We start from the raw sequence: 15138 nt of genomic DNA on the forward strand, positions 1-15138 counted from the left end.
ATTTACAACTCAAAATACGAGTGAAGCGTAGAATGAAATAGATGTCTTCTCATTTCCCCTGCAAGAGGCAGCCTCATAGCTGAATCAAGACGAATAAATTTGGCAGACCGGTGTAAAAATTGACCTAATCTCTATGACTTAAACTTCCTTTTAAGTTTTTCCCTTCTCGTGATATTTTCAGGCATTTAGCCTACTCATATTGCATTCATTCATTAATAAAGAACCCCCTTTGAAGACTATTCAACGACGTTACCAGCAGTAGAAGATGGAATCGCGATTCCAAACAGTACCATCTGCTAACTGAAAATATGCCCCCAAAAACGTAAATAAGCTTCACATTTATTTAGTGGAGAATCGCTCATTCATAAAAAGCTCACTGGTAGCGATCATTGTCAGTAACAACGCAAAATGCGATATAGCCCTGTGTGGAGAAGCTGCCCCGGTAAATTGTACTACTACGGTACAGTACTAGACTACTGCTGTGTTCGTCTTGGTACATTTACATTTATTCATTTAGCAGACGCTTTTATCCAAAGCGACTTCCAAGAGAGAGCTTTACAAAGTGCATAGGCACTGATCATAACAACAAGATAGCCACAAAACATTGCGAGTAGCCAAAACATGAAGCACACATTGTGAACAACCAAAGTAAGTGCCAAAGGGAAGAACCATAAGAGCATGTAGTTAAACAAGTTACAATTAAACAACATGAACTGCTATAAGTGCAAGTGTACCTGTGGAAAAAACAAGCAACAATAATAAAAACAATATATCACAGCGAGTACAATTTTTTTTAATGAGTTACCACTAACCACAAGAGCAACAAGTCTCTGAGCAAGAGTCATTGTGATCCTTGAGGAAACTAACATCGGGTCAAGCGAACCATTCCTAAGTACCGTTGTACTCCCGGAACAAGTGCGTCTTGAGCCTTTTCTTGAAGGTGGAGAGACAGTCAGTGTCTCTGATGGAGGTGGGGAGTTGATTCCACCACTGGGGGGCCAGACAGGAGAAGAGCTTGTGTTGGGACCGGGCGGTCTTGAGCGGTGGGACCACCAGGCGGTTGTCTGAAGAAGACCGGTAGCGATTGCGTTGGTTGAATTTGATTTAACGTTCCGTTGTATGGTTTAGGCTGAAATTAATTATTTTCATGAACAGATTGACAAAGTTTAGGCTGTGGCAATGAAGTTCAGGTTAGTAGTCAGATAGTTTCACCTATTGAAAGACTTTTGATGTAAGTAAGGGGAGTGCCGAACATGTTCTGTCGCCGTTTGACTTCCTAAACAGCTGTGGAGATGTTTTTGTTAGCTACTCACTAGTGTCTCGGGTAGGCTACAGCGTTGCAGTGAGCTACACTGGTTTGAAACCACAGGTAATGGTAATTTTACCAACAAATCGTTTACTAATGTCATAATAAATCCTACAACGAAAATTTATTTGTGAGGAATGTTTATTTTAATGATTGAAAACAGATACGTCATAGACCACTGTAGTATGTGTTGCCCGGGCAACACAGGCTAATGTCATGATGCTAATACTTCAGTGAAATAGTAGACTACTGTTTCCGAAAGTAGATGTACTTCCTTAATCAGCTTATATTGTACATTACACATCACAATTGTGTGTCATATCACAAAGTAAAATTAGTAAATAGTTATCACCCTGGCCTCTTTGCTTGTGGCGTTTCTGCAGCTGTCTTGCAGTAAAGCAGTTAGCTTAGCTATCTCCCAGAAGTTAACATTACATTTTACAATTGTGTTTCACATCACAAAGTAAAATAAGTAAATAGTTATCACCCTGGCCTCTTTGCTTGTGGCGTTTCTGCAGCTGCCTTGCAGTAAAGCTATAGTTAGCCTAGCTATCCCCCAAGTTAACAGATGCTAAACGAATGTTCTGCTACAGGTAGTCACGCGTGTTTTCGTGACATTAGTGACGTAGTGACGTTAGTAACGTCAGTGACTGTGGCTAGCAAATTAGCCACAGTTAGCTTCACTTTTCGCCACAAAAACGTAACTTGAGCCTAAACCATGCAACGGAACGTAAATCCCAATAGAAGCAACTCAATCGAGAGAACAAAGGTTGTGCTCTCGCCGAAGGCTTGAGCACACCCAATAATATATATGTGAGAGAACAAAGGTTGTGCCCTTGCCGAAGGCAAAGCACACCCAATAGGGGTTATGCGCAACATTCTTCCGGGTTCTACAAAACAGATGTAACTACTTCCGGTCGTCAGCTACTGATGTAAACACGCGTAGTAATGGCCACCTTCGGTGTTTACAGGAGCTAACGTTACCCTTAATTACAATTTCCGATGTACACCGTATTGCCAAACGGACGTCCAGAGCCCCGAGTACTCTGTTAGACAAGGTATTTAAGTTTTACGCCTCCTCATTTATTCATAATTATGAAGGTATGTAATATGTGTAGCTTTTGCTAATGGCATCGGATATAGCGATAGTGTTAGCTAACTATCAGTAGTTAGTTTAGACTTGTATGCTATCAGTAGTTTAGTCTTTTATTTTTGCTCGCAGACGATTAAAACAGTCAAACGAAGACTGCATTTTAGCGATGGGGTTATAGTACCAACAGTATAATTACTACGATGTCCTGTGTGTTTATGCTGGTCAACCGTTATGTAATCCATCTGACTGTAGGTCTAATGTGTCGACTGTAGGTCTAATGTAGACTGCTGTTCTGGCAGGTGTTTCAGATTTCTAAAATATTGTTAGACTAATGATAAAAGTACTGAGTGGATGAATGCTGTATCTTCTTGTCCACCAGTTTCAAACAAAGACAGGTTGACCGGTACTATCAGTGTCAGAGCAGCTTGTCACAGGTCCATGCAGAAGAATGAAAAACCACACAGCTTGAGAGTAGGCTAATGTTTAGGGATGGGTTTGGGTATTCTGTTCAATTTTGCTGTTCCAGTGCAATGACTGCAGCATAGCATGCGTTCATCAAGCCTCTCAGAACGAAAATATTTACATTACAACTGCTTTCATTTGACCATGAGCATGTTCTCGACTATGTAAACATTCTTCTGAGACACTTGATAAATGGCTATAGTCTACCTGATAGTGGAGAAGTAAGGTAATTGGGGCGAAGTTGATTGACAGTAAATCTTTCTATTGCAACATATTTGGTATGGTATACCTCACCTCGTATTGTAATAGACTTGTAGGAAACCCCTTGTCAACAAACGTACCCCAGCAACTTTACTAGGCCAATTCTTAATTCAGCGGTATCTGAATAGTAGCAAAATTCACTTCAAAAACACTTCAAAGGATACATCAGTATCAATGTTTGTCTAATGGACTCTTTGTGTATTTTACACAGATAGTGCTACGTGATTCAGAACCTGTCGTCATGACCTCCAGTCAGTGTTCGTGCAAAGCTGGCACAGCAGTGTGTAATGACACTGCTGCACTGCTCTTTCAGACAGCTCATTACTCAGAGCTCAATATCCAGGTTGTCCCCCCTGTTCATGCCTGCACAGAAACTGAACAACAATAGCACAAGCCCAGAACTACAGTAAGGGTTGAGGCAAATGTACTGTATATGTATGTAAGAGTTAGGCTATGTATGCAGCAATAAAAATTGTAAATTGCTAAAAGAAAGTATTGTGATCTAAGGTCAGAAGCATTTTGAGGTGCAGCGTAATATAGTGGAGACTCAGTTTATTTTCCGAGCGGTAAATGGGACTGCACCCGACTACATCAAGTCTCTCCTCCAGCCTTACACCCCCACCCGCCAACTACGGTCTTCTTCTGACAACCGTCTGGTGGTCCCACCGCTCAAGAGTGCCCGGTCCCAACACAAGCTCTTCTCCTGTCTGGCCCCCCAATGGTGGAATCAATTCCCCACCTCCATCAGAGACACTGACTGTCTCCCCACGTTCAAGAAAAGGCTCAAGACGCACTTGTTCCGGTACTTAGGAATGATTGGCTGGACCTGATGTTAGTTTCCTCCAGGATCACAATGACTCTTATTGAGAGACTTGTTGCTCTTGTTGGTTAGTTGTAACTGACTTAAAGTTATTGTACTCGCTGTGAATTATATTATTGTTGCTTGCTTTTTCTACAGGTACACACTTGCACTTCTGAAGTTCATGTTGTTTAATTGTAACTTGTCTAAACATGCTCTTATGGTTCTTCCCTTTGGGACTTATTTGGTTTTTCACAATGTATGCTTCATGTTTTGGCTACCCGCAATGTTTGGGGCTATCTCGTTGTTATGATCAGTGACCTATGCACTTTTGTAAAGCTCTCTCTTGGAAGTCGCTTTGGATAAAAGCGTCTGCTAAATGCATAAATGTAACTATCCCTCCAACGTCAACAGCTGCAAAGTTCCATAGTCTTTGGGTCTTTTGCCAAATGATGGAGTGGAAAGGGGGAAGTGAACGTATGGACCAAAAGACTGGGGGTGGCATGTTTTGGATGGGAGATTTATGCCAATAATGACCATCAGGTCATTGGCAGAAGGATGATTGGATGAAGATTGGGCCAATGTATTTGTCATATGAATGGTGTTTCTGCCTATTCAAATTAGAGCATATTCAATAAGTGTGGAGCTCATGTGCATATTCAAATTACTTTCAAAAGAAACTTGTAATAAAAAGTTACTTTTCATTTATACTTTTACTATGTTAAGTTTTATTGTGGTAGGAGTAAAGGAAAAAATTAAGCCTATTTGGGTGTATTTTGGGCATATTCGATTAGTGTATAGCTCATTTGCATATTTATAAACTTGTAATACAACATTTTGTACTTGTCATGGGTAGTTTCATTGTGTAAAGTTTCATTTTGATAGGAGTAAAGGAAAAAATAGCCCCATTGGGGTGTAATGTTGCCTGGCCTTATTGGCACACATCTCGGATTGATGAGAATTTAACATATTTCCTCAACAAGGATTTCTTAGGACTTTTAGTATGTTGTTCTGGACACCTCATAGAAATGATCTAAGCTGCAAATTTTTTTTTTTTACAATTAGTCTGTTGTAAAACGCTACTTTGCCTGGACTAATAGTAACAAAGTTACATACTAGCTAGTTATAACAGTTACACAGAAAGAGACACAATATGACAACGAAGTCCAAGTGGACTCAAAGAACGCAGTGTTCGGCAATCAACTGCAACAACTACCAATGTGACAGTATTTATTCCTTTCATCGCTTTCCCAAAGACCCTGACAGGTAAATTTTGTCGGTAGCGTAATCTTATGCACCTGCTAACTTTAACGTTTTTTTGTCTAGTAGTAGGCTAGTGAACTTAATTCCTTCTAGGAACTGCAGGTCCTAGCCATAGAAACCAGAATAATGACTTATATGGATATGACAGTAAATTAAAATGAGCTTCTTAAATTAATTTGCTGAATTCATATATTTCATTGATAACTTATTTGTGTATACTGTAGGCTAACGTAGTAATGTGTACTGTAGAGCTAGTGTACCTCCTGGGAAACGGTCTAACGTTAGGCTATTATAACGTTATATAAACTCATCACTTTATTCTTACCTGTCACACTTAGCCTAATGTAGAGAGTAATATAATTTATAAAATGCTTGAACTTCTCTGTCAATGGCAGGGTTTCTTAGGAACGTTCTAAGAACGCTCTAGAACGCTCTTAGAACGCTCTTAAGAAGCTCATAGCGTTAAGAGCTTCTTAACGAATCTGGGAAACCCGGCCAATATAAGTTCTTTGCATCACCAAGCGCTGCAGATGTGTACGGAAATGAGAAGCGGAAACGATTACATCTGTTTTCCGGTTCGAACGCTGGGCGCTCCGTATAACCCCTATTAAATACTTACTGCTAGTTGAATACTGTATTTATATTAACTCTTGGATGGTCACAAATCTACTTAATTGTGAGGAAGATTGAGTTGTTTGCTACAAAAGTTATATGCTTCACTTTATAAACTGCCTTATAAAAAAATATATATATTACAAATATATTTTAACTAACAGATAACACTCTTGTCATTCTGATGTCGACCACCAGAGGGTATCTTAGGGTAACGTACCCTCCGCATCAGACAATAAAAACAAGGGTAGGCCGACAGACATAGCGTCTCAGAAGCATCCAAATGTGAGAATAGGCGTCCGAGAGATGAGCAGAGCATAGCTAAAGGAGAAATATGGATGTATGGCCTCCAGTTTGGAAATAGGGATGTAGTTAGAAGCATGCCACCTTTCTACATCTCTCGTTGGCTCCTCTTTATTTTGATCTCGACGGTTTGGGAGGCATTCGCCAAATCTCTTCCAGACCAGGGAGCATTTGGTAAGGACCATATGGGATGCAGCATAAGAAAGATGGGAGTGGTTGCATATTTATGGCTTTTGTTGACAATTGTTATGTAATCTACACAGATAATTATACAGGACGTAATTTAATTGAACGGCGAATGTTTTCCACGCAATTCTACACCTAGCCTACTCATATTTTTTTATATTTTGCAATTAGCTATCTAACGTCTTCCAGTAGAAGATACAATCGTAGATCGGGTTTAGAAGCGTTTTCCCGAGCAAGCCAGTTTTAGGGGCAACTAGAAGAACCTGTTTAGTTTATGGATTGAATAAATCGTTAACGTATTCGGTTATTCTAGCGCTGGCGAGAGTAGCCTACCTTATTTTAAGGCATTAGGCTATATGCGGCCTGTAGCAGGCATCAAACTGAAATCATGCGTTCACACGTCCTTTGTTTTCAAATAGCCTAGGTGTAGGTACATTTTGCATGTCATGCTCACCCTGGATTTATAGATCATGGACATACTTTGCAGTAGACAAAGTGTTAAATGCATTCCAATAAAATGTGTATATATGCTGTCAGAACAGCTGAACGTCTGCTGAACCGACTCTTGTCAGAAGCCTACCATTGCTGCAGTGTTAAATGTCCATTGTACCTCCATCTAATTAAGGTAGGCCTTTATCTCTAGGCTATCTGCTTTAATGGAGAGAACACTAGGCTATGGTAATGTACAACAACAGTATTGCACTAATCAATAACTCCTGTCTAATAGTAAACAATTCACACATTTATGTTAAATAACCAACACATATATTTAAACAAAGGACTCCAGTAATTGCAGCTCTGTAACGAGGTTGATTATCAAGACCAGTTAAACAAAAAGCAGGCAAAAGTAGCACAGGTGATTAACCCTATAAAATACTCAGATGTTTTTTGATTACATCCTTACTTCTGGATCAGAAGTTTTCCAACACCCCCCTCCCCCCCCCCCCCTCTCTCTCTCTCTCTCTCTCTCTCTCTCTCTCTCTCTCTCTCTCTCTCTCTCTCTCTCTCTCTCTCTCTCTCTCACATAGACACACACGTGTTTGTGTTGAAAGAAATATGTTAAATAATCCCCTACATGCACATTAGGCCTATGTATCAGTCTGTATCTGGTTACATTTGCTTGCTACATTGGAAACACACTTCAAACTGTCAGCTCTGTGAATCCTTGTTTCCATGGAAACATTTGAAGCAAGACCCATATTCCTGGTTAAAGAGGAATAACGTCATGTTTTGGGAGAAAATCTTGCTTCTGAATACAAAAGTGTAAAAGCTGTGACTCTCTTATTCAAGGGATGTTTCTTCAATGTAAGTGTAAACTCATTGATTGTATGTAAAATAAAATAATAAATTAATTGTTATGTCTGAATACAAAAAAGATGGGAAAATGGCCATAACAGTGAACATATATCCTGCCACTATCCAAACATTCACATATTTATGACTATATTGCTAAGATATTGAAAACCCAAATAATGATGAGAATAGAACACCTTCTTGACCAGCTATGGTACATTTAAGGTGTCTATGTCTGAAACATATTTTCTTCTCTTCCAGAGGTCGAGATCAGAGTTCAGGTGTTCGACAACAGTGACCTTTCCCCTTTGGCTGATGCTGATGTGGTGGTTCATGGGAACCAGTCTGTCTTGGCATCCAGCAGGGCGGGCAGTGATGGCGTTCTTCGAGTCAGCTTCCTGTACCGTCCAGACACCTGGGTCATCATCTCAGCGTCCAAACAGGATTACGTCACCAACTCTGTCCCGTGGCATTCAAACCGGATTCCCTGTAAGTCAAAGTGACACTTCATGTTTGAAAGCTTCGTTATTAAATTTCAGGACTGAATAGAATAGATGTTGTGGTTTATGGCTGACACCTTTTAAATTGAATACATGAAGGACAGTGAACGAGTCAACTGCCTGATGGAATGAAATAATGTTAAAGTGCACTGCCCACCATACTAGTCTCTTATTGAAATGCCACATACTTGAATAAGCTCCACTAATCTACTTTGAAACTCTGCTATTAGCATGTAATCAGATTTAAATGAAATGTAACATGTGATTACACAAAGATTATGTTTATCAGCTGGACATCTGATAATCAGTCATAGGAGACTATGCCTTCATTTAACATGGCAAATAGTGGTCAAGCCCAGGTCCCCTTGTTTACGTAAGCCTAGTGTTAGACATATATTTGTGCATGCCAGAAAATGCAAAATAATTGCTCAAAAACTCAAAGGTTTCTGTCTTGATTCCCTTCCAGTGTATGCATCTGTTAGCTTGTACCTTCTCGTCCAGAGGCCAGGAACCCTAATCTTGTATGAGGATGTCATCCAGATCTTGTGTGGGTCCCCAGGTCAGAATCTGTTGAGATTTTCCCTTTTTCAAGTTTGAAGTTACTTCTGAAGTAGATTAGATTAGACAAGCAAAAATATTGTTTTTTGCTTCTAGATACATTTGTCAAGTTTAAACTTTAATGTTAACCCTTTGAAACTGTTGAAGCATTTATTTTCTTCCAGTGAAATGTATTATCCAGAATCAATCTACCTCCCCTGAAATTTGAAGTGCATTTTCACTTGTCTTTCTCTGGCTTGCAATCACAGTCCTCCAGAGGTTTTCAGCCCAACATTTTCAGATTTCCTGTCCCTGTCACCATAGCAACAACTTTAATGAATGCTTAGCTACATTTTATGAGTTCCTTTTTGGAGAGTCATGTCTAAAATAGCCTACTTTAGATTCAAGTAAAAAAAAAAATCGAATTGCTGTGAAATAAATCTAATCTAAAGGATTGGGGGACTATTAAATGTGTGTTTGTATGATCAAGCTTTAAGAAGACAATAAAGCCTATTCATTGTGTTTCTGTGTGTTTTTCCTTAGGTGCACGGAACCAGCCATTGGTTCAGCTCCAGAGGAAGTCCCTTCAACTGTCAGGCAGTTCTAATTACACTGCTCTGTCAGCTGTGCTAACCACAGCCAAGAGCCAGTATGAGATAGGGGGCTTTCCTTACCTGCTTGGTCAGGAGACCAACAGCTCAGGTTTGCACCAGTTTGCACCCTAGTTGTTAAGTACATGTGAACATGTTGAAACAATTGACCATTCACTAGTTTTGTCAATAACAAATTAAGCAACAAAAAAAAAGACGACCTATATTTTCTCGATTCACACATTTTTTTAAACACAAAATTAAAGAAAGAAACAGCTATAAAAATATTTGTTTGGATTGATCTAGCGCAGTTACTGAAAACATTAAATGAAATTGATAAAAGGACACTGCCAAGGTAAGCTAACATAAAAGCGTGATTTGAGCATACAAATGTCTGCTTATTTGCAGGGGCCGAAACAGGATGGACCGATCTAACAGCATTGGCAGTGGTCAGTGTGCAGCTGTTTGACCGTGATGGCAAAGCCATCCAGGTATCTGACCCAATCCATGTCTCTGTGCCGCTGCCATCGGATACCCGCACCCGGATCGCCACCAGTATACCCTCCTGGGTGTTTCAGTCCAAGACAGGTGTGGATTACCTCTTACAATTGTTTTAATGTCCATTTATTTTTTTAATGCCATATTTTGTAATGCGACAAAACAAGGAAAGATAACAAAACAATGAAGGTTGTTATAATAATAGAACAATATAGATTACTCTAGTTGCTATAGTCATTGTACATTAACATTGCTAAGTCATTCACACTTTTGGTGGAACATTGAGTCTATCTCAGATTCTCAGTGATGTCATTTTGTTTGCCTAAATGTTTTCGCTTCCTATGATCTTTTTTAGGTCTTTGGGTCAGAAATGGTACTGGATACATCAAGAAGGAGGGAACACAACTTATCTGGAATGTGGTGGTTCCTCAGTTGGGGTATTGGTTAGCAGCCTTTCCATCATCTGCAGGTAATGTCTTCAAGCTATCTGTTTCCAATTTAGTTTTGATTTCTCTGCATTTCCTGCTATGTTGCATAGATTATAATGGCATGGTGCAGTACCACTCCTGAGGGGGATCCCCTGTCCTGTGAGGTGGTCTTTTCAGCCATAACATTGTCTTGTACAATTTGTCTCTGGCAAGATATCTCAATATGTTAAGTCTAATTGCAGTAAGCTCAGGCACTTCCTATGCATTTGACGTTTCACTGTATGTATACCTTTTTGTCTGTGTAATAATAATGGAACCTAATTGGCTGGAAAATAGTGGGCGGCTACAAAATTTGAAATTGACTCACTGACACTGAGCTGTCTGCTTTGCTAAACAACTTTGCGGGCCTCATTATCTTACAAAACATTTTTATGTGGACACAATTATTATGGTTATACTGAAAAAATCATACCTATTGTACCTTTACTAGTGTACAGAAAAAATAACTAAAACCTTCAGCCCTTACATTAATGTGAATGCACAAGGCCTACTGAAGTGAATGAACAACAATAAGGGAAATTAATAATTTATTTTAAACAAAAAGGGTCTGGTTTGTCTTCCAGGCATGGGCTTGGGTCACCCTGGCCTGAGGGATATCACCACCTATCACACCCTTTTCCTGCTTTCCATCCTGGGCTCCCTGGCTCTGCTTGTCCTCATCCTGCTGTGTGTGCTGCTCTACTACTGCAGGTGTGGGGAGCATAGACGCAGGTCTTCATTTTGGCCTTCTATCAACATTGTCAATACATTGATCCTACATTACTGCCATGATGGTGCTAAGTATCATTGTACTGATAAAAAATGAGTAGTATACATATACATTAATCAACTGGATCAGTTGTATTTATTTTAAGGAAATTATTATTAAATATAATATAATTGAATTCACTTCGTATTATCATAACATTTTCTTCATTTCGTTCTCTTTTAGACGTAAGTGTCTAAAACCACGACGACAGCAAGGCAAGCCCCACGCCTCTACCCTGAATGGGTCCAAACGTGACCAAGGCACTTCCACTTCCCGACTCAACCTCATTTGTGGCGGTCATGTTGAATCTGGCCCCTCTAATGACCCTGGTAAATCCGACTCATCCCCATCTCGAGACTACCAGGGCTCACGGGAGGAGTTTTCCAAGCATGTCCCTGCTCATAAGCTACGACATGCAAAGGGGAAAAATGCTTTAGGACCTCAAAGAGGTGAAAGCTTCCCCATGAAGGTAACTCGCGCAACTGAAACCAACAACTTAGACCCCCCTTTGTTACATGAAGACTACTCAAGAAGCTACAGCCCAATGGAAGACAAGGACTCGGAATACCACCGCCATCACAGTGCCAACGACAACCGGGGATACACCTCCGACCCCCCGTCTCCGCCTCGTTTTCAAGGTCACATGTCGGACAAGTCAGACAAACCTCCGGAGTACTCTGCGGCTGCAGCTGACCACCTCGCCAGACCGACCTCACTTAACACCCAACCTGGGCAGATCATCTTCTGTAGCTCTATCGACCAAATGAAAGAGAACATGTACAGAAGCATGGTGCCCACCTTAGTAATACCGGCCCATTACATGCGTCTGTCTTCTGAGTTCTCTGGGAAAGATGGGAAGGAGCAGCAGCAGGATAAGGATGGGACATCTATGGGTGCTGGCCAGTCGCACCACCATTCCCAGCAACAGTCCCAGCAGCAACAGCAACAGTCCGGTTCTCAAGGGGAGGACTCTGAAGAACCTAGCTGGGCCTCCGACTCCTCTGGTGGTCCCGTGAGGATACCTGTTCTATTCAATGACTCCACCATGGCCCAGATGAATGGTGAACTCCAGGCTCTGACAGAGAAGAAGCTTCTTGAACTTGGGGTGAAGCAGCACCCACGGGCGTGGTTCATCTCCATGGACGGACGTGCCAATGCCCATGTGCGCCACTCCTACATTGACGTGGGGAATGACCTCAGCGGCGGTGGTCTTAGTGCCACTAGCAGTGCTATCCGAGACATCAACCTCGATTCGTCCATGGACCCTCAAGAACGCAAGGCTGCAGTAATCCGGAAGGGCAAAGACGAACGGTGGGGAACCGGAGGACGCAAAGGCCACAGTGGCGGAAAGACCTACTCGAAGTTAGCTTACCCAGATCACAGTGAGCCTAGCAGTAGTGAAGGACGTCCAGTGTCGCCTGAGGAGAACTCCCTCACCCCTCTTCTGGATGACGGCCCGTCGTCTCGGGGTTCCACCATTCCTAGAAGGGGCCGAAGTCGCGTGAATAGCAGCCGCAGCAGTAACAGCGAGAACCGTCGAGACTCCATGACCAGCCCTGAAGACGATCCAGATGACAAGGACGAAAACAAGAAGAGTCCGTGGCAAAAAATTGAAGATAGGCCTCTCATGGTCTTTCACCCCAAGAAGTAAGGCTTTGGTTTAGGGCTAAGGGGGACATTTGAGGTTCCAAAAGCTATGAGGAGACACCTGAGAGCATACAAATAAAGAAAATGGTTAAGTAGTTCATCAAGAAATTAAAAATAAGCACAATCAAGCTTGACTCAATAAAGGTTATTTATGAATCCTTCCATTTTGATCAGGTTTTATATTTAGGCTCACTACCATTTTACGTTGCCATTTGGTTTCATTGAAGCCTTTAATTTAAAATGATTTTTGAGATTACAATCATTACATTTAAGAATGAGTCATTGCATAACAGTACTAACTTTGGAAATAGCCATCTTTCAGAACAAAAAAACCCATTTGGGTTGTATTAATCTAGAGCACTTACTAATCACTTACTAAACTAATGGAACTTGCCCAGTAATGTGAAGATACTTTTCAAATTTTATATTGGAAAGCTGAAATGACTTTTTTCATTCCTTGGACTAGTGTTTCACATTTTGAAGGCTCACTTTGAGGTTTGTAGATGTGTCATCCTTGTCAACTTTGGTAGTCATCACTGGATCATGAGAAGGAGATAACTCCTCCAGAGAACACCCATCCCAAAACTGTGTATTATTCCTTGTTTATGTCTTTATTCATTTCTATATTAGAGATTTATATTGATTGATAGTGTTGTTATTTGGCCCTCAGTCAATGGATTGTGCATACTATAAAGTTAAATGTGATATGTGCATTATTTCTTCTGGGACAACATTTATTTCCTGTTTATTCTGTCACTATATTATGTATTGTCATACAAATTTGATAGTTCAAGGTATGTAGTACTCATTTAAAACTCCAACTGCCAACATGATAAATTTCTGCCTTTCTCCTGTAACCTTTTATCTTATTTTTGACAGAAACATACTAATATTGTGTAGATATTCATTGGCATTTGAGAGACCCATTGGTATTGGTAGGTGGTAAATGAATGTATGAGACAAGCAGAAGTCAACCCAAGCTCTCTCAAATGTCTGGTCCTGCTTAATATCAGAGGCTGTCCCACCTTATATTCCCTAGACACTTTGTGTAGAACTGAGACTTTAACTCCCTGAGCCTGGAAGAGGTCAAAATAACTATTGTGGAGCTGTCAAGTGTCAGAGAATAATTAGGGGTTGGATTCAGACAGTTTCCACACCACCTTTCTCCTGAAAGTGCCTTGTTTCACAAGAGTTTCAGTGATAGGCATGCAGGTCTTTTTAAATGCAGTCAGTGTATAGTCATGTCACCTAAATGCGCCTGTGTTAAACAGGTACTAATAAGCACACTGCATCCTCTTAAGAACACACACATTGAACTCCAAGGAGAGTATGCCTGCCAAAATAGATAATTGAAATTGAAAATTGTTTTCATAGTTCCTATAATTTTTCATCAAACTTGAAAATGTTTGAGTTTGAACTATTTGAGATTGTTTGTGTAAATGAGCTGTATGTGCATGTAATATGTAGAGTAGAGTGTTTTTAATGAACCTTATTGAGGATATTAAAGATATTGGCACAGATTTGATAGATATTTAAATGTTGCCAAACAGACAAATGCTTCTATGGAAATTCACTGAATTTTGCTCCACCTTTACAAATTCACTTCCGGTCTTTAATGTTTACAAGAACAACATGCTGACCAATATGCTCTCACTGTAGCTAGCATCACCACTGCCTATGACTCTTAACAACTGTGAATCATATCTTCACAATGTAAATGCAGTCACAGAGGATGCCATAGTTGTTTCAAAACTTGGAAATAGTATTTGAGTGATAAGGTAAAAAGTTCTCAAAATGGTTCACAAACTTGGAAGTTACTCTGTAGGGTTTGAATCTCACACACAATCGAGATAAGTGCATTGCTTTTGTGAATTGAATCTTCAATATTTCAGTTCATACCGATTTGGCTGCACTGACTGACTATAGAGATGCAGAGTTGTATAGTCCCATTTTTCAGATTCCTTTGTGTTCTGAATCTACTGTTTTAAGCTGTTGGTTTGTCTTTCCCCCATAAGCTTGCTGTTGATAAGGCTTTGTCAATTCAGTGCAAATTGAAATGTGATGTAATTGAAAGTGGCAAGATGAACATGTCATCAAGGGTTAATTTGCCCTCAGCTGTCTACTTCTGCTTTGTTGTAGTGCAATGTGATTTCATTGCTAGGTTTTTCGTGAGGCTTTTATCAAACAAGGAATGCTTTGAAGTCATAATCAATACAGTACAAACATTTATCCTAAGGCCCACCCTGTGAGATTTTATCTGGGTGGTGTTGCGATACAAATATAAGCTATGAAATTGTCTTCAACAGTCATGCATACGTACAGATGTTACAAATTATGATGCAAAAAGAAATGCTAAAAGATTAGATAGGAATTTGTTACTGTGTTGTCACTCATGCCTTCTCGAAAAGGGCCACTATCAACACCTAGAGAGAGGACACATTGTGTTCAAATACATTTGCTTCATAAACGCTCTGGCCAGTTACACTGTAAATTGAAACTGTACAATAGAAATAAACTTGTTTACACAGTCATTGCAGTCTTTATGTCTTTTT

At 40.2% G+C, this 15138-nt stretch overlaps 1 protein-coding gene across 1 annotated transcript; it reads left to right on the plus strand.

The window, feature by feature from the left end:
- The first annotated feature begins 6042 nt into the window (after positions 1–6042).
- On the plus strand, positions 6043–15117 carry LOC134030896 (protein FAM171A2). The gene is made up of 8 exons (XM_062474284.1): positions 6043–6273; positions 7840–8067; positions 8545–8637; positions 9159–9317; positions 9614–9793; positions 10059–10172; positions 10755–10881; positions 11123–15117. Exons 1-8 carry the CDS (start codon positions 6135–6137, stop codon positions 12588–12590), a joined length of 2508 nt encoding a protein of 835 aa, XP_062330268.1. The 5' UTR covers positions 6043–6134; the 3' UTR covers positions 12591–15117.
- Positions 15118–15138: the final 21 nt, after the last annotated feature.

This window comes from Osmerus eperlanus, chromosome 12 (genome assembly GCF_963692335.1).
Source record: "Osmerus eperlanus chromosome 12, fOsmEpe2.1, whole genome shotgun sequence".
Classification (NCBI taxonomy): Eukaryota; Metazoa; Chordata; class Actinopteri; order Osmeriformes; family Osmeridae; genus Osmerus; species Osmerus eperlanus.

Coding starts and splice junctions, on each gene's coding strand:
- LOC134030896 (XM_062474284.1), top strand. CDS start 6,135: ATGTATGGCCTCCAGTTTGGAAATAGGGATGTAGTTAGAAGCATGCCA. Junction 9,794..10,058: donor GGTGTTTCAGTCCAAGACAG/GTGTGGATTACC, acceptor GATCTTTTTTAG/GTCTTTGGGTCAGAAATGGT. Junction 10,882..11,122: donor GTGCTGCTCTACTACTGCAG/GTGTGGGGAGCA, acceptor GTTCTCTTTTAG/ACGTAAGTGTCTAAAACCAC.